The 20,960-nt window shown below is 47.2% G+C and overlaps 1 protein-coding gene across 1 annotated transcript in view; it reads left to right on the forward strand.

Annotated features, from left to right (window-relative positions):
* The window catches only part of reck (reversion-inducing-cysteine-rich protein with kazal motifs), an 87,699-nt gene that overhangs the window by 64,997 nt on the left and 1,742 nt on the right, over window positions 1-20,960 (forward strand). Inside the window, exons 12-20 of the mRNA XM_056269652.1 lie at window positions 971-1,107; window positions 5,848-5,988; window positions 7,204-7,392; window positions 9,019-9,141; window positions 11,853-12,024; window positions 16,532-16,727; window positions 17,330-17,540; window positions 17,626-17,699; window positions 18,384-18,539. Of these exons, the coding sequence (XP_056125627.1) occupies window positions 971-1,107; window positions 5,848-5,988; window positions 7,204-7,392; window positions 9,019-9,141; window positions 11,853-12,024; window positions 16,532-16,727; window positions 17,330-17,540; window positions 17,626-17,699; window positions 18,384-18,539 (1,399 nt within the window). The remainder of the gene's footprint in view (window positions 1-970; window positions 1,108-5,847; window positions 5,989-7,203; window positions 7,393-9,018; window positions 9,142-11,852; window positions 12,025-16,531; window positions 16,728-17,329; window positions 17,541-17,625; window positions 17,700-18,383; window positions 18,540-20,960) is intronic.

Here is a 20,960-nt window from a genome sequence, read left to right on the forward strand (position 1 = left end):
AGAGAAGAGAAGAGATGCTGCAAGAGAGAGGGGAAGTTTTAGAGGGTTTGCATTGACGCGACTTTCCCGCGGGAACACACTCCCTCGGCCGGACTGAGTGGCAGGAGAGCGGCTGAGTGACTGGATTTAATGGAGGCAACTGCGAAAACGCGAGTAAAACGAACGATTATCAGTTTAAACTAAAGTTTGGACTGGATATAGTGATACTCAACTCACCAAAGATCCAGTGATCATGGATATTGACATGCAGCAGGAATCATGTTTCCTGACATTTATATGAGCCTAATTTCGACGCCGGGGAAATACATAAAGCAAATATGCCTGTGAACGCTTAATATAAATACAATATAGGTCTAAATCCATGTGATCACTTATATCAATGTGATATACAGTATATCATCATATCGTCCAGCCCTAAAACTTGTATAGTTTTTTTGTGTGTTTATTTAAAAACATCCAATTATGCAGATTATACGATGATAAATATTTAATTGATGAGTTGTCAATACAATATATAACAATACAATATATAGGGTGTGATTTTACCCCTTAATTCAGCATATTGACACAAAATGAAAACTGTAAATCCACCTTTCTCTGCCTGGATCCTGTTTCTGTGAATCTCAGCGATACATTTGCTTCTCTGTTCTGTAGCATTCAGCAGTCTGTAAAAATATACCTCAGATTTCTCTTCAAATATATTTATACAGTCAATCTCAAAGCTCTTTCCCGTTTTAGATGTGTTTTGTGTGTTTTTGCAGCATTCACGCTGAAAACAAATGCTTCCGCTCAGTGTTTCTGCCGCTCAGTGTGTGTAACTGCAGTCACTCCGGCCGACGGTGACGTCATGCGGATACACTCTATTCCGATTCAAGATTATGAACACCATGATGATGTGCACCGATAAATTTACAATAAACACAGCAATATTCCATAAAGAACAAGAGTGTTGTATTTGGTGTGTCCTCAGGTCGGACTGTGTGGATATCCTGAGCCAGTGTGGCGACCGGAAGCGCTTCCATGAAGGACAGACACCGGAGCGCATCTGTGACCTGCTGTCGCCCACCGACGACCCGGAGCGCTGCATCCCGCTGGAGAGATACCTGGGTGAGCAAAGATCCTCTATCCCTCTCAGTGTCTGATCCCGTCCAGATCCCTCTCAGTGTGTCTGATCCCGTCCAGATCCCTCTATCCCTCTCAGTGTCTGATCCCGTCCAGATCCCTCTATCCCTCTCAGTGTGTCTGATCCCGTCCAGATCCCTCTATCCCTCTCAGTGTCTGATCCCGTCCAGATCCCTCTATCCCTCTCAGTGTCTGATCCCGTCCAGATCCCTCTATCCCTCTCAGTGTCTGATCCCGTCCAGATCCCTCTATCCCTCTCAGTGTCTGATCCCGTCCAGATCCCTCTATCCCTCTCAGTGTCTGATCCCGTCCAGATCCCTCTCAGTGTGTCTGATCCCGTCCAGATCCCTCTATCCCTCTCAGTGTCTGATCCCGTTCAGATCCCTCTATCCCTCTCAGTGTCTGATCCCATCCAGATCCCTCTACCCCTCTCAGTGTGTCTGATCCCATCCAGATCCCTCGATCCCTCTCAGTGTGTCTGATCCCGACCAGATCCCTCTATCCCTCTCAGTGTCTGATCCCGTCCAGATCCCTCTATCCCTCTCAGTGTGTCTGATCCCGTCCAGATCCCTCTATCCCTCTCAGTGTGTCTGATCCCGTCCAGATCCCTCTATCCCTCTCAGTGTCTGATCCCGTTCAGATCCCTCTATCCCTCTCAGTGTCTGATCCCATCCAGATCCCTCTATCCCTCTCAGTGTCTGATCCCATCCAGATCCCTCTATCCCTCTCAGTGTCTGATCCCGTCCAGATCCCTCTATCCCTCTCAGTGTCTGATCCCGTCCAGATCCCTCTATCCCTCTCAGTGTCTGATCCCGTCCAGATCCCTCTATCCCTCTCAGTGTGTCTGATCCCGTCCAGATCCCTCTATCCCTCTCAGTGTCTGATCCCGTCCAGATCCCTCTATCCCTCTCAGTGTCTGATCCCGTCCAGATCCCTCTATCCCTCTCAGTGTGTCTGATCCCGTCCAGATCCCTCTATCCCTCTCAGTGTGTCTGATCCCGTCCAGATCCCTCTCAGTGTCTGATCCCGTTCAGATCCCTCTATCCCTCTCAGTGTCTGATCCCGTTCAGGTCCCTCTATCCCTCTCAGTGTCTGATCCCGTCCAGATCCCGTCCAGATCCCTCTATCCCTCTCAGTGTGTCTGATCCCATCCAGATCCCTCTCAGTATGTCTGATTCCGTCCAGATCCCTCTATCCCTCTCAGTGTCTGATCACGTTCAGATACCTCTATCACTCTCAGTGTCTGATCCCGTCCAGATCCCTCTATCCCTCTCAGTGTCTGATCCCGTTCAGATCCCTCTATCACTCTCAGTGTCTGATCCCGTCCAGATCCCTCTATCCCTCTCAGTGTCTGATCCCGTCAGATCCCTCTATCCCTCTCAGTGTGTCTGATCCCGTCCAGATCCCTCTATCCCTCTCAGTGTCTGATCCCGTCAGATCCCTCTATCCCTCTCAGTGTCTGATCCCGTTCAGATCCCTCTATCACTCTCAGTGTGTCTGATCCCGTCCAGATCCCTCTATCCCTCTCAGTGTGTCTGATCCCGTCCAGATCCCTCTATCCCTCTCAGTGTCTGATCCCGTTCAGATCCCTCTATCACTCTCAGTGTCTGATCCCGTTCAGATCCCTCTTTCCCTCTCAGTGTCTGATCCCGTTCAGATCCCTCTATCCCTCTCAGTGTCTGATCCCGTTCAGATCCCTCTATCCCTCTCAGTGTCTGATCCCGTCCAGATCCCTCTATCCCTCTCAGTGTCTGATCCCTTCCAGATCCCTCTATCCCTCTCAGTGTGTCTGATCCCGTCCAGATCCCGCTATCCCTCTCAGTGTGTCTGATCCCATCCAGATCCCTCTATCCCTCTCAGTGTGTCTTATCCCGTCCAGACCCCTCTATCCCTCTCAGTGTCTGTTCCCGTCCAGATCCCTCTATCCCTCTCAGTGTGTCTGATCCCGTCCAGATCCCTCTATCCCTCTCAGTGTGTCTTATCCCGTCCAGATCCCTCTATCCCTCTCAGTGTGTCTGATCCCATCCAGATCCCTCTATCCCTCTCAGTGTCTGATCCCGTTCAGATCCCTCTATCCCTCTCAGTGTGTCTGATCCCGTCCAGATCCCGCTATCCCTCTCAGTGTGTCTGATCCCATCCAGATCCCTCTATCCCTCTCAGTGTGTCTTATCCCGTCCAGACCCCTCTATCCCTCTCAGTGTCTGTTCCCGTCCAGATCCCTCTATCCCTCTCAGTGTGTCTGATCCCGTCCAGATCCCTCTATCCCTCTCAGTGTGTCTTATCCCGTCCAGATCCCTCTATCCCTCTCAGTGTGTCTTATCCCGTCCAGATCCCTCTATCCCTCTCAGTGTCTGTTTCCGTCCAGATCCCTCTATCCCTCTCAGTGTGTGTGATCCCGTCCAGATCCCTCTATCCCTATCAGTGTGTCTTATCCCGTCCAGATCCCTCTATCCCTCTCAGTGTGTCTGATCCCGTCCAGATCCCGCTATCCCTCTCAGTGTGTCTGATCCCATCCAGATCCCTCTATCCCTCTCAGTGTGTCTTATCCCGTCCAGACCCCTCTATCCCTCTCAGTGTCTGTTCCCGTCCAGATCCCTCTATCCCTCTTAGTGTGTCTGATCCCGTCCAGATCCCTCTATCCCTCTCAGTGTGTCTTATCCCTCCAGATCCCTCTATCCCTCTCAGTGTGTCTGATCCCATCCAGATCCCTCTGTCCTTCTCAATTTGTCTGATCCCGTCCAGATCCCTCTATCCCTCTCAGTGTCTGATCCCGTCCAGATCCCTCTGTCCTTCTCAATTTGTCTGATCCCGTCCAGATCCCTCTATCCCTCTCAGTGTGTCTGATCCCGTCCAAATCCCTCTATCCCTCTCAGTGTCTAAACCCATCCAGATCCCTCTCAGTGTGTCTGATCCCGTCCAGATCCCTCTATCTCTCTCAGTGTGTCTTATCCCGTCCAGACCCCTCTATCCTTCTCAGTGTGTCTTATCCCGTCCAGACCCCTCTATCCCTCTCAGTGTCTGATCCCGTCCAGATCCCTTTATCCCTCTCAGTGTGTCTGATCCCGTCCAGATCCCTCTATCCCTCTCAGTGTCTGATCCCATCCAGATCCCTCTCAGTGTGTCTGATCCCGTCCAGACCCCTCTATCCCTCTCAGTGTCTGATCCCATCCAGATCCCTCTATCCCTCTCAGTGTGTCTGATTCCGTCCAGATCCCTCTATCCCTCTCAGTGTCTGATCCCGTCCAGATACCTCTATCCCTCTCAGTGTGTCTTATCCCGTCCAGATCCCTCTATCCCTCTCAGTGTCTGACCCCGTCCAGATCCCTCTATCCCTCTCAGTGTCTGATCCCGTCCAGATCCCTCTGTCCTTCTCAATTTGTCGGATCCCGTCCAGACCCCTCTATCCCTCTCAGTGTGTCTGATCCCGTCCATATCCCTCTGTCCTTTTATATGTGTCTGATCCCGTCCAGATCCCTCTATCCCTCTCAGTGTGTCTGATCCCATCCAGATCCCTCTCAGTGTGTCTGATCCCATCCAGATCCCTCTATCCCTCTCAGTGTCTGATCACGTCCAGATTCCTCTATCCCTCTCAGTGTCTGATCCCCTTCAGATCCCTCTATCCCTCTCAGTGTCTGATCCCGTCCAGATCCCTCTATCCCTCTCAGTGTCTGATCCCATCCAGATCCCTCTCAGTGTGTCTTATCCCGTCCAGACCCCTCTATCCCTCTCAGTGTCTGATCCCGTCCAGATCCCTCTATCCCTCTCAGTGTGTCTGATTCCGTCCAGATCCCTCTATCCCTCTCAGTGTCTGATCCCGTCCAGATACCTCTATCCCTCTCAGTGTGTCTTATCCCGTCCAGATCCCTCTATCCCTCTCAGTGTCTGACCCCGTCCAGATCCCTCTGTCCTTCTCAATTTGTCGGATCCCGTCCAGACCCCTCTATCCCTCTCAGTGTGTCTGATCCCGTCCATATCCCTCTGTCCTTTTCAATGTGTCTGATCCCGTCCAGATCCCTCTATCCCTCTCAGTGTGTCTGATCCCATCCAGATCCCTCTCAGTGTGTCTGATCCCATCCAGATCCCTCTATCCCTCTCAGTGTCTGATCACGTCCAGATCCCTCTATCCCTCTCAGTGTCTGATCCCGTTCAGATCCCTCTATCCCTCTCAGTGTCTGATCCCGTCCAGATCCCTCTATCCCTCTCAGTGTCTGATCCCGTTCAGATCCCTCTTTCCCTCTCAGTGTCTGATCCCGTCCAGATCCCTCTATCCCTCTCAGTGTCTGATCCCGTTCAGATCCCTCTATCCCTCTCAGACACAGATCCCTCTATCCCTCTCAGTGTCTGATCCCGTCCAGACCCCTCTATCCCTCTCAGTGTGTCTGATCCCGTCCAGATCCCTCTGTCCTTCTCAATTTGTCAGATCCCGTCCAGATCCCTCTATTTCTCTCAGTGTGTCTGATCCCGTCCAGATCCCTCCATCCCTCTCAGTGTCTGATGCCATCCAGATCCCTCTATCCCTCTCAGTGTGTCTGATCCCGTCCAGATCCCTCTATCCCTCTCAGTGTGTCTGATCCCGTCCAGATCCCTCTAAACCCCCCAGTGTGTCTGATCCCGTCCAGATCCCTCTATCCCTCTCAGTGTGTCTGATCCCGTCCAGATCCCTCTATCCCTCTCAGTGTGTCTGATCCCGTTCATCTCGTCTGATCTCACTCCTGCTGTCTGCAGCTCCCAGTCCCTTTGACAACATCATTGAAGAAGTCATTCATCCCTGCAACCCGAACCCGTGTCCCAGCAATCACCTGTGCGAGGTCAACCGGAAGGGCTGCCATCCCGGACAAGACTGCCTGCCGTACTTCTGCGTTCCTGGTACCGTCACTCACTCACTCACACACACACCACCACATCTGCACTTGAGCTGAAACCAGCATCAGATAATTGGCATTTATTTACACGGGGGCTTTCAATCTTTCAGATGCCACAAAAAAAATCCTCAAATTGAAAAGGCAGCTATATATTTTCAAGTATAAAAACTCAATTCACACAGTAAAAAATGTATATTATAAACATTTGAAAAATATTTGGTTTCTATTACACAGCATTATTATGTTTCCTTTCGAGGGAACTCGAACTGTGTCGATACGACACATTGGGGAACGCCCCCCAGCGTAGCGCCTCTGAAGCATGAATGAAACTAGGCCAATCGTGATTGGTTGTTGCGTCATGACGTAACGTGTGACGGCATATACGGAAGCTTACAAGGGGACGCCGGCTCACACAAGCGTCAGCTTTCTGTTCTTCAGCAAGCACTCTCTGTTGACATGTCTGTCTTATTGGGTGTTGTCTGTCTCAAATATCACACAAGCATTATATATATATAAAGAAAATGACGAGTCAAAGTTACAAGCGGTGTGTGCATCCCTGCCCTCGCTACATCACGGGTGGGGACACACACCAATTGTGTGTACATTGTTTGGGAGCGCAGCAAGCGCAGGCAGCTCTCGAGGGGCTGCTTGTCCGGATTGTGAAGTTTGTGAAATCCGGGTGCTGCGCTCTCGTCTGGCTATTTTAAATGAGGATGCCCAGGCTCGCGAACCCCGTGGTGCGGGTCCCGCGTCCGTTGAGGCGGTGCGGCGGCGTTCATCATGGGGCTCGCAAATAGATCTGGCAAGGAATCTTGAGACTGCCGAGGCACTTTCTCAGGATTCCTCTGCCAGTTCCGATGTTCTCCCGCCTCGCGCGGAAGCCCGGAAGCAGACGTGCTCAGCATCGAGGGCAGGGATTATGGAGATGACTCGCCACTCCATGTCCCCGCATATGAGGAGCTGGTGGAGGTTGTTTCTAGCGCTGTGGACCAGTTAAACATCAGCTGGCCACATGAAAGGCAGGAAGCGCAGGGGTTTGCCATTCTTTCCCGATTTACATAACGAGTTGTGTAAATCGTGGAACAAGCCTTAATCTCGTATTTCCAATCCCCCAGTATTAGATTACAGCAATATTGTGGGGGCGATGTGTGTTTTAGGATTGTATTATGACGTCAGCGCAGAGAAATGTCTGAAGATGTTTGTTCTGTATGTTTTGAAGGCTGTAAACTGGGCGAGGCGTCGGAGTTCCTGGTGCCGATGGACGCTCGTATCCAGGTGCCCACGAGGAGCGCACAGGTGGGCTGTTACGAGGTGTGTACCTGCGGTCAGAGCGGACGCCTGGAGAACTGCGCTGAGATGCCATGTGTCGACACCACCCAGACCTGCCTCGTCGCAGGACAGCGCAGAAGTAAGACGCTTGAGTGCTTAAACTGCCCTATCATGCTATTTTAAAGGCTCCTAATGTTGTTAAGAGTTTCCTACAACAGGTTTACATGCATCTGAGGTCAAAAAACACTTTAATTTTCTTCATAATAAACATTGAACATCACTGTCTGAAACGGTTCGTTCGAAGATTCAGTCTCTCTAAACCCCGCCTCTCTAAGAGCTGCTCTGCTTTGATTGGTCAGATGGCCAAGTCTGCTGTGATTGGTCAGAAAGCAAATGCTCATTATCATATCTGAATCTCAGCTCTTGACACACAGTGCTACGAACAGTAACGATGGCAATCTCATCAAAGTGGATTTGCTTTGTCAGCAAAAAACAGCGTCTTCTCGACATGAACAACACGAACCGAACTCTTCCAGTCTCAGATACACTACAGTGTTTGAGGGCGGGGCAAAGAGACGCTGTTCAGCCAATCAAGGCCACAGGCTGGCATTATGCTAATTAGTTACATTGTTACGTAGGTTCATCAGGAAGTGAGACTGAATTATTGACGACCCGTTTCAGTTCAGAATCACTTCTTTCTTTTAGGAGAGAAAAACTCAATTTATCTGCACTTTGAAACTTTGCAGAGCTTTAACATTCACAAACAGCTTTATTGCACACTTCACGACTGGGAATATTCAAAAAAGCATAATAGGGGCACTTTAAATATTAATCCAGTAATGTAATTTAAAAACGTGTTTTACATGATGATTTTATGTAACCGACACCTACGATTTTGTTAGTTTTTATTTAATTATTATTGCAAGTTTAACGAAAGAGGCAGAAAACTGAGACTATTGAAAGGTGGATGCTGCCATCTATTGGTGAGATGTTGCATGAAACGACAAATTCATGCATCTGTAATTTATGAAATCTGTATTCTCAATGGATGATTTCCAAAATGTTTTAAACACGAAATATCTGTTTAAAACATTAAAAACATTATCTGTGTTACACACACAAACACACACACACACACACATTTATAAGTTTATATTTGATTATATATATATATATAAAAATTGTAACACCTTCTAATTAGAATAAATGCATATAAATTGAAATGGTCTTTTTTTCTTGTTTTTATTAGTATTCCTCTTTTGTAAACAGCTCATTTTACGCCTGTTGGTTTGAACCTGAATGAGTTTATTGCCTTTTCTTTCATGTTTATTTTTACTCCGCTTCTAAAGCGGTTTATTAGAGACAGATGTGCTTTATAGTTGTCTCAAGCGATGCGTATTAGAAGATGAACTAATCTCGCAAGGATTTTTTACTGTTTGTATGAAAACAAAATGTGTAGTGTTATATTCTTAGTCATAATATGAGAATATGGGAATAACTATATATATACTGTATATATGTATATATAATTTTCAGTAAAGGAAATGAAAAAAGGCAAGAAACGGTGTTGAAGAGGCTACTTTGAAACTAGTTTGTCAAGCTGTACTCTGATCAGTTGATCTCAGATTTCTTTATTGCAAACGCAGACAGAGGAAGAAAGAGACGAGATTAATGTTGTCTGTCTCAGTGGAGAATCTGCTGATCTCAGAGAGTGAATGTTGTCTGTCCCAGTGTTCTGATGTTCTGTTCTGATGTTCCGGTCCAGCTCACGGTTCCTCCTTCCGGCTGGACTGCCAGGCCTGTTCCTGCTTTGCCGGAGAAACCGTCTGTTCGTCCCGTCAGTGTCTGCGGTCCGACGGACCAGACGAGGACCGGCGCATCTTCACAGGTGTGTGTGTGTTTCTCAGATTACACCTGTGTCTATATTCAAATATAGTTCTTCATGCTTACTATTCTACACAATAACAGACAAAAAATTCTCGGTTACGTATGTAACCCTAGTTCCCTGAAGAGGGACCGAGATGCTGCGTCGAAACGCTGTGGGAACGCCTCTGCGTGATTGCATCGTGAAGCAAGTATGGAATCAGTCCAATGGGGTGACGAGACGTCATAGGCGGGTGACGTCACAGACCAGGAAACTATAAAGCACACCTAAATCAAACAGAGCCAGCTTCTGATAGGCTGAAGCAAGTCGATCACGGGCATGCCAGGAGTATCGCAGCGTCTCGTTCACTACTATTGGTCTAACAATATTAGTAGGGACCTTAGGAACATAGCCAGGCCTAGGATGAAGGAAGGCCTTTACCATATGCCAGGCACGGATTCCAGGCACGAGGGTGAAACCGAGAGTGCTTGAATGACTCCAATTCTCTTCAGGGACGAGATAGCAATAAGAAAGATAGTTTTAAGAGTAAGGAACTTCTCAGAAAGTTCTTCAATAGGCTGGAACGGAGCTAGGGAGAGGCCTTCTAGCACAACAGCCAAGTCCCAAGTTGGCACCCTCGTGCGGACTGCTGGCCTCAGCCTCAAAGTGCCACGAAGGAAACAAGATTTTAGTGGGTGTCTCCCCAAGGATTCTCCACTCAAAAGCAGCCAAGCAGCCAGTGCCGCCACATACACCTTCCGTGTAAAGGGGGATAACCCTGCGGAGAAGCGGTCCTGCAGGAACTCCAGCACTGCACCCACCGGGCAGATAACCGGGTCCAGCTGGTGCTCTCCACACCAGGAAGTGAATAATCTCCACTTCAAGGCGTATAACTTCCTCGTGGAGGGACCTCTGGAGTGGAGAATGGTCTCAACAACCTCAGTTGAGAGAACTGAACTTATGACCTAGGCCCCCTCAGGGGCAAGCCCACAGTTTCCACAGTAGTAGCAGACACAGATAAAGCGTTGTTGAAAATCCGGCTCGCGTACCCCGAAGTGATAAAATAAAACAAAATTCTTTATCAAATGTATAGGCAAGACAAGTAGTTTGTTTAGGCATGGTTTGTAGGGAAATTACAAACCTGCGCACATATATTCACACTAATATAACTATAGAATCAATTCTTTTTGCGCATGTGAACGCATGTGAACGCCATCAGGTCACAGGTTCGCGTCTAAAGTCTGTTTACAGAGAACTCCGTCGTCTTAGTGGCCCCTAATGTAATAACAAATGATAATTTTGCTGGAAGTGAATCAATCAAAACTAATTTTAGCTGGAAATAACATTATTCAAAAATCGCTATAAAGCCAAAACAATCTCTGTTACCGTAAATTGTATGTTTATCTCTGTAAAGCTGCTTTGAAGCAATCTCCATTGTTAAAAGCGCTATATAAATGAAGATGACTTGACTTGACTTGACACAGTGCCCTGCAACGGCACACCGGCAGGGAACAACTGGTCTGACTGCTCTTGGCCCCTCCTCGGAGGGAGCGAGCGCCCCTGGGGAAAACGCTCGGAGGGACCCTCTACGCCCCCGCATAAAGGCGGGGTTGGCAGAACGGTCCCCTGAGGGCACCGATAGAGAACCGGCACCGTAGAATGGGGTGAACTCAGCTTTCTCTCGGCAGGGACTACAATCAGAAGCCTGGCATCCTTCTTTTTAGACGAAGCCTACTTTGAAACAATAATGGTCCTCAGATCCGTTTTGCCCTTAGAAGACTTCGCCTGAGAGCAGGGGGCGCCTGGTATGCCTGCAGGATGAACATAGTGTGCAGGCACGCTTCGGCCTGACCCGCCGCCGAATAAGCTTTACCCACCAAAGCCAAAGTGTTTCTGAGTGGCTTGGAGGGTAATGCGGGTGCTTTAAAGGACAATGCCGATAATATTTGGGGACTAAACACACGGTATGAAACCGGTTTCTTCCACGACTTCGACACCTCAGTGTGGAGGTCTGGAAAAAACGGTAAGCACCGGCGTGGAGGCTGCATACGGTAAGGCAGAAAGCGTTCATCCAATTTACTTTTCTGCCCTGTGTCTTGCTTATCTGCAGGCCACTCGATGCTTAGTTTGGCAACAGCATGAGTGAGCACCTCCACTAGCTCCTCACACACAGGAGACTGAAGTGATGAGACAACCCTCCTCGAAGAGCGATCGGCGGGAGCGCAGCGTTCTTCACGCTAAACGCTCACGATGCTCACCATCAGCCCCCTGGAGCGCTGACTGGGCTGCACTCCCAAACAAACAACACACAGTTGGTGTGTATCCCCACCCGTGAGATATCGAGTGCAGGGATGAACACACTTCCTATACTGTTGTTCGCTCGCCATGATATAGTTTATTTTTTATATATTTTTTATTTCTATATATAATTCCATACATGCTTCATGACGCAGTCACGCAGAGGCGTTCCCACAGCGTTTCGACGCAGCTCAAGTTCCCTTGAAAGGGAATTTAAAATAGAAATTTTAAAATACACTACCAGTCGAATCTTTGCAGTAATGAAGATTTTGTAAGGTTTTAGTCTCTTCTGCTCACTAAAGCTGCTTTTATTTGATCACAGAAGAGACTTGTTGCCTTGAAATGGATATGACTTTAACCCTAAGCTTTCTCTGGTAAATAAAAGAGTATGATTTGAACAGCAGGTGTTTGTCAGTACTGTTGCTCTTCTTCCTCAGGCCTTCCCTGCGGTTGTGCGGATCACTTTGTGCCGGTGTGTGCCGGGAACGGACGCACATATCCCAGCGCATGTGTGGCTCGCTGTGTCGGCTTCAGGGACAATCAGTTTGTGTTCGGCTCGTGCAGAAGCATCGACCCCTGCCTGCCCAACCCCTGCCAGAAGAACCAGAGGTGAGTTATGCACTCACACACACTGAGTTATTCTGTCTGAGACTGTTCTGCTGGAGTGAGGCTGAGGGTTCAGAGCTCTGTCCTGACGGGATTAGTCCAGGATCTGTGTGTTCATCAGGGGTGTGTGTGTGTGTGTGGGTGTGTGTGTTTGCTGTCTCTGAGGACGTTCATACGGTCGTGGTCTCCAGCGTCAGGTTAAACGAGTCTGTGTGAGGATCTTCCACATCTGTCTCATGTAACACACAGCCATGCGTGTTGCGTAACATTGGCTTGGCCCGCGTTTCAAAGGAAATGTTTGTTCCTCTGTAAACAAGATGATAAAATGTGGAAGCTTTGATGTTAGACATGTGACCGAGGCCCAGAGGATCTGTGTTATCTGTGTGTGTGACCTCTCGACCTCTCGACATCTCAGTCTGATTTACCACTGTAAGTGTCACATGATCACAGCGGACAGGGAACTTCTGCCAAGCTATGAACAAACGTTCTTCTATAGCATTAATAAAGCATTAGCACAAAAACATTAGTTATACATTGTTCATGTGGTGTTTTTCCTGAAATGTTTTAGTTGGACGTTCGTCTAACATTTGGAAATGTTACTCCTTGTTCCTATAATGATTAAAGAATGGAACGTTTGCATAAGCCAGAAGAAACATTTATAGAACATTTAGAGAACGTTTTTGTTCCTTAATGGGAACTTTAACAGGAACACTTTACAATAAGGTTCATTAGTTAACATTAGTTAATGCATTAACTAACATGAACTACAATGAGCAATACATTTGTTACAGTATTTATTAATCTTTGTTAATGTTAGTTCATAAAAATGCAGCTGTTCATTGTGTGTTTATGTTAGTTCACAGTGCATTAACTAATGTTAACAAATACAACCTTTGATTTTAATTATGTATTAGTAAATGTTGAAATTAATATTAACTAAGATTAATAAATGCTATACATGTGCAGTTCATTATTAGGTCATGCTAACTAATAACCCTTACTGTAAAGTGTCACCACTCATCGTTCTTAGCACAGTTGTTGTTAGCTGTGATAATAAAGTGAAGTGGAGAATGTTAAATGTCACGAGTAGATGAAGAACATCAGAAGCAGGTTTAGATAGTTGTGTGTGTTCGTCCACAGGTGTATCCCCAGACGTCAGGTGTGTTTGACTGACCTGTGTGTGTGTGTGTCAAGTCAAGGCATCTTCATTTGTTATAGCGCTTTTAACAATACAGAGTTTCACAGCAGCTTTACAGTGATAACAGGAGATTACAGTAACAGAGAGTGTTAAGGCTTTACAGCAGCTCTAGAATAAAGTTATTGTCCAGATAAAGTTAGTTTTGATTGATTCTCTTCCATCGCAACGATCATAAGTTATTAACTTAGAGGCCGCTAACACGACACCGCTCTAACATAAAACTCTTAAGTTCTCTCTACGCAAACTTTAAAAACGGTAGCCTGTGAGAACGCTGACGGCGCACACATGCGTATTAAGAGCTCATTCTATAGGGATGCGTGTTTGAATATATGTGCGCTGGCATGTAGTCCTTCCCTAAAAAAACAACCCTCAACAAACTAATTGTCTGGCCTTCAAATTTATAATACAGAATTGTATCGCTTCGGCGTAGCCACGCGAACCGGCATTATCCCGACAGCGATTATCTGTACAAGGGAAGGAGGAGGCCTTCACAGGGAGAGACTAGTGACACTTCAGGACTGCGGTGTCGTCACGTCCAGACACAGGTCCTTCATCAGATCTGGAGTGTGTGTGTGTGTGTGTGTCCAGGAGCAGGTCCTTCATCAGATCTGGATCCGGCGGACTGCGGTAAACCTCGGGATAAACAGAGAGACTAATATTAGCGTAGACGCCATTCTTCTTATGATGTAACGAGTACATCAAGATTTAAGGGAAGTGTTCCCAGTTCCGGCTGACCTAATCTATGCAGCTTAACATTGAATTTATAGAAGTCTATAATGTATTATGTGTATGCTAGGTCAAAGAGATGTGTTTTTAGTCTAGCTTTGAACTGACAGAGTGTGTCTGCTTCCCGGACAATGGTAGGAAGACTGTTCCAGAGTTTTGGTGCTAAATAGGAAAAGGATCTCCCGCCAGCAGTCGATTTAGATATTCTAGGTATTATCAACTGGCCGGAGTTTTGAGATCGCAATAGACGTGAAGGCAGGGCCGTGCACACGGGGGTGGCCTGGTGGCTAGAGCCACTGCCCTTCTGCCCTCATCAGCTGAGGTGCCCCTCTCGCCCCCCTCCCTAACCCTCCAGAGGATTTCCATAAAAACTTTATGTTATCGCTCCAGAATTTTCGCACGTTAAAAAATAAATACGACCTCACGTTATGTCAATCACACTTGCACACTGCCTCCGAAACTTTCCTCCGTCATAAAAAAAATCGAATCAGGTAAAAATCTAATCGAACCGTTGCCAGCAGTTTGAATAGAGTTTGAATCGTGTTTTGACAATTCAGAGCCAACGAATCACGAATACGAAAAAACGCAGTGTGCAATGGCCTTTATTCTGTATTTTTTTTTGTGCGTGCACACACACACACACACACAAACACACATTTATGTCTAAATGTCCGTTTTGGAGAGTATTCACTTAAACGCAGTCAGTTATGTCTTTACAGAACGTACAGTTGTGAGAATATCGGATGTGCATCAGTGCAATTGGATCTGCACACTCGGTCTTAAAGTGACAGTGCGTAATAAACCTACTGCCGTCTGTGCACTTAATATTAATCAAACAACAAAATAAAAAGAGAAAAGCATACTGCTCTTTAATAGCTTTAATAAGGATTAATTATATTTAATTCATACAAATAAATATGTCTGCTTGAAAGAATAAAGAATGATGTATGTAAGACTTTAATTTTAAGATATTATTTTATGTCACAGTGCTAAATATGTGTCTGTATTGCATGTTCAAACTTTAAAAATTATTAATATTATCAGGTTAATAGATGTTTTTTAGGAATATATAATGGGTTTGGACATTTTAGAGAAATTCTAAATTAATGCATTACAATTTAACACTAAACCCGTTAAATTTTAGTCGACTAAATCTACTGTAGATTGGTCGACTAAAACCTTAGTGTATTTCGTAGACTAAAACTAAAACAATTCAGATGACTAAAATATGACTAAAACTAAATGGAATTTTAGTCAAAAGACTAAGACTAAATCAAAATTTGCTGTCAAAATTAACACTTATCTAAATGAATAGCACCTTAGTATATTAGCTAGGTTACAATGGGGCTAAAGGCACACCGTAACATTTGCTTTTCACATATGATTGCAGAAAAATATATGTTTGAAAATTGATGGAGCAACAGATTTTGTGTGAAAATAAATCATAAAGGTGGTTTGTTAGTTTAAAAATCGTATTAATGTATGAGGTGGCAAGGAGGTAGCCTACACATGGGGTAAAACCAGCACAAAAGACACATAGTATTGATACAAATACTTTAGCTAAATTAATATACTTTTAATAATCCCCAAGTTGATAGTTTATAGGTCAAACTCAAAATGGTGGGGGGTCACCATCGTGTATGTTGTCAGTCAAACTCCTTATAGTGCCCCCTTTTTTGGTTTAAGCCACTGCCCTTCAAAATGTCTGTGCACGGCCCTGCGTGAAGGACTATAATGCGTTAAGAGCTCGCTCAAGTACTGGGAGCTAAACCATTTAGTGCTTTGTAAGTAATCAACAATATTTTAAAATGTATACGATGTTTAATAGGGAGCCGATGCAGTGTTGACAGAACCGGGCTAACATGGTCATATTTCCTGGTTCTGGTAAGAACTCGAGCGGCGGCGTTTTGAACCAGCTGTAGTTTGTTTATTAAGCGTGCAGGGCAACCACCCAGTAGAGCATTACAATAATCTAGCCTTGAGGTCATGAACGCATGAACTAACTGTTCCACATTCATCAATGAGAGCATATGGCGTAATTTAGATATATTTTTAAGATGGAAGAATGCGGTTTTACAGATACTAGACACGTGACTTTCAAATGAAAGATTGGTATCAAAGAGCACACACACACACACACACACACACACACAGGTTCCTAACCGTCGACGAGAACTTAACAGAGCAGCCATTAAGTGTTAGACAGTATTCTGGGTTATTACGTGAGGACGTTTTTTGTCCAATAATTAGATCTCTGTTTGTTCAGAATTAAGCAGTAGGAAATTACTAGTCATCCAGTGTTTATATCCGCTTTGCATTCCGTTAATTTTGTGAATTGGTAAGTTTCGTCGGGGCGTGAAGAAATATACAGCTGAGTATCATCAGCATAACAGTGAAAGCTAACTCCATGTTTCCTAATGATATCTCCTAATGGTAGCATGTACAGAGTGAACAGCAGCGGTCCTAGTACTGAGCCTTGTGGTACGCCATACTGAACTTGTGATCGATAAGACATCTCTTCATTTATTGCTACAAACTTCTACAAACGGTGTGTTTGTGTGTGTGTGTGTGTGTGTTCGTCCACAGGTGTATCCCCAGACGTCAGGTGTGTTTGACGGACCTGTCGAACTATCCCTGCCCGCAGCACGAGTGTGTGTCGCGACCGAGCGGCTGTGACCAGAACCAGCTCGACCCGGTGTGTGACACAGACAACATTGAGCACGCCAACCTGTGCCAGCTGAACCTGCGGGGCAAGAGCCTGGCGTACAGCGGACACTGCCAGGTGCGGCGCAGCACAACACACACACTGATCACATCTCATACACACACCTCTAATGATCGTACAGCGGACACTGCCAGGTGCGGCGCAGCACGACACACACACTGATCACATCTCATACACACACTGATCACATCTCATACACACACTGATCACATCTCATACACACACCTCTAATGATCAACATGACCCAATCACACTCGATCTCCTGCAGTTCTTCTGTGTCTGACTGAGAGTTTAGACTCTTTTATCCAGTAAAGTCTGTTAGTATAATTGTACAAACGTCCTTCAGCTCGAGCTTCACGAGTCAAATCATTATGTCTATGGAGAGTCCCTACAAAGATAGTGGACCAGACGTGTGTGTGTGTGTGTGTGTGGTTTGCAGGAGTCCTGCCGGAGGCACAGAGAGGTTTGTGTTGTGTGTAAGGTGTGTGTAACCTGTGTGTGTGTGTGTTGCAGGAGTCCTGCTGGAGGCCCAGAGAGGTGTGTGTGTTGTGTGTAACGTGTGTGTAACCTGTGTGTGTGTGTTGCAGGAGTCCTGCTGGAGGCCCAGAGGTGTGTGTGTTGTGTGTAACGTGTGTGTAACCTGTGTGTGTGTGTTGCAGGAGTCCTGCCGGAGGCCCAGAGAGGTGTGTGGCCACAGCGGTGAGAGCTTCAGTACGGTGTGTGAGGCGTTCTCGGCCCGCGTGGCCGTGGACTATCAGGGCCGGTGTCACGCGGTCGGGGTCGTGTCGGGCGTGCTGTCGGACTCGGGCTGTAACGCGGTGCCGTGTGCTCCTCTCTCCAGCAGCCGGTGCCGGCCCGTCACTCCACCGGGTCAGCGCCGCCGCACGCTCAAGCCAAACATCTTTCATTTAGAGTAGAGTTACAGACTTCTTTAATCTCTCTGAACGGTTTGCAGGTGCCTGCTGTCCGGTGTGTGCAGGGATGCTGCAGATCCTCTGGAACAAACAGCAGATGAACACCTTTGCCAAGGTAATGTGTCCCTCCGCCTCCTCCAGCGCTTAAGGGATATGGGTTGCAGGGACATCAGGCCGCCAGCAGGGGGCAGTGTTGGTCCTTTCAGTGCATTACTGGGGGTGAAAGGCTCTACACATGCATGCATTTCTCCAGAACAGCATGGGTTACATCACCCACTCTGAGGATATTTATGCTCTGTAAGCAGTGTGTTATATTTGCGTTTATTAACTTTTATTAGTGAATGTTGTTATTCGGGTTCTGGCCTCCCTCCGAAAACCATATTATCTTACGTTATCAATAGGATGAATGAAATCAGTGAACAAACAACAAACTGTATGAAATTTACCCTACTGTGGGTATAAGTTGCATGTTGAAAACATTATTTAAGTTTATAAATTGCTCTTTTATATTAGTGTTACTCGCCATGAAAATAACCACGGAATCTTGTCTGACGTTAAAACACCAACCAACCAAAATCTATCTACTGTTACAGATGTTGGCTTTCATTAATGGCCATTGTACCAATTCATTCAATATTGCAATCATCACAATTACTCACACTAGGGATAGTGGTGTGAACAAATGAGTGATGCTTTAAATGATGTGGCCTGTTGAGGAAATGTGTATATGTGCTAAGAGATAAGTGCCTGTGTTTGTGTTGATATTGACACTGCGCGCGTGTGTGTGTGTGTGTTTCAGTTGAACCGCAATCAGCCGGTGACGCTGCACGACATCCTGAAGATCCTGCGGCTGCACATCTCTGTTCCTCAGTGCGACATCTTCGGCTATCTCAGCATCGACTCCGAGATCATCATCCTCATCGTGCCTGTGGATCAGCAGCCAACGCCACTGCAGGTGTGTGTGTGTGTGTGATGACCACAACTGACCACAACTGATCACAACCGACCACAACCGACCACAACTGATCACAACCGACCACAACCGACCACAACTGACCACAACTGACCACAACCAATCACAACTGACCACAACCGACCACAACCGTCCACAACTGACCACAACTGATCACAACTGACCACAACCGATCACAACCGACCACAACCGATCACAACCGACCACAACCGACCACAACTGATCACAACTGACCACAACTGACCACAACCGATCACAACTGACCACAACCGACCACAACTGACCACAACTGATCACAACTGACCACAACCAATCACAACCGACCACAACCGACTACAACCGACCACAACCGACTACAACCGACCACAACCGACCACAACTGATCACAACCGACCACAACCGACCACAACCGACCACAACCGACTACAACCGATCATAACCGATCACAACCGATCACAACCGACCACAACTGACCACAACTGACCACAACTGACCACAACTGATCACAACTGACCCCAACTGACCGACCACAACCGACCACAACTGATCACAACCGACCACAACCGACCACAACCGACTACAACCGATCACAACCGATCACAACCGACCACAACTGATCACAACTGACCACAACTGACCACAACTGACCACAACCGACCACAACCGACCACAACCGACCACAACCGACTACAACCGACCGACCACAACCGATCACAACCGATCACAACCGATCACAACCGACCACAACTGACCACAACCGACCACAACTGATCACAACTGACCACAACCGACCACAACCGACTACAACCGACCACAACTGATCACAACTGACCACAACCGACCACAACCGACCACAACCGACCACAACTGATCACAACCGACCACAACCGACCACAACCGACCACAACCGACTACAACCAACCGACCACAACCGATCACAACCGATCACAACCGATCACAACCGACCACAACCGACCACAACTGATCACAACTGATCACAACTGACCACAACTGACCGACCACAACTGACCACAACTGATCACAACTGACCACAACTGACCACAACTGACCGACCACAACCGACCACAACCGACCACAACTGATCACAACCGACCACAACCGACCACAACCGATCACAACCGACCACAACCGACCACAACTGATCACAACCGACCACAACCGACCACAACCGACCACAACCGATCACAACCGACCACAACCGACCACAACCGACCACAACCGACCACAACCGACTACAACCGACCGACCACAACCGATCACAACCGACCACAACCGACCACAACTGATCACAACTGATCACAACTGATCACAACTGACCGACCACAACTGATCACAACTGACCACAACTGACCACAACTGACCGACCACAACCGACCACAACCGACCACAACTGATCACAACTGACCACAACTGACCACAACCGACCACAACTGACCACAACCGACCACAACTGACCACAACTGACCTCAACCAATCACAACCGACCACAACTGACCACAACTGACCGACCACAACCGACCACAACCGACCACAACCGATCACAACTGACCACAACTGACCACAACCGACCACAACTGACCACAACTGACCACAACTGATCACAACCGATCACAACCGACCACAACCGATCACAACTGACCACAACCGACCACAACTGATCACAACTGATCAATACTGACCACAACTGACCGACCACAACTGACCACAACTGATCACAACTGACCACAACTGACCACAACTGACCGACCACAACCGATCACAACCGATCACAAGCGACCACAACTGATCACAACTGATCACAACTGACCACAACTGACCGACCACAACTGATCACAACTGACCACAACTGACCACAACTGACCGACCACAACCGACCACAACCGACCACAACCGACCACAACTGATCACAACCGACCACAACCGACCACAACCGATCACAACCGACCACAACCGACCACAACCGACCACAACCGACCACAACTGATCACAACCGACCACAACCGACCACAACCGATCACAACCGACCACAACCGACCACAACCGACCACAACCGACCGACCACAACCGATCACAACCGACCACAACCGACCACAACTGATCACAACTGATCACAACTGACCACAACTGACCGACCACAACTGATCACAACTGACCACAACTGACCGACCACAACCGACCACAACCGACCACAACTGACCACAACCGACCACAACTGACCACAACTGACCACAACCGACCACAACTGACCACAACTGACCACAACCAATCACAACCGACCACAACTGACCACAACCGATCACAACCGACCACAACTGACCACAACTGACCACAACCGACCACAACCGACCACAACTGATCACAACTGACCACAACCGACCACAA

This window comes from Rhinichthys klamathensis, unplaced genomic scaffold (genome assembly GCF_029890125.1).
Source record: "Rhinichthys klamathensis goyatoka isolate OS25496 unplaced genomic scaffold, OSU_Roscu_1.1 h1tg000287l_1, whole genome shotgun sequence".
NCBI lineage: Eukaryota > Metazoa > Chordata > Actinopteri > Cypriniformes > Leuciscidae > Rhinichthys > Rhinichthys klamathensis.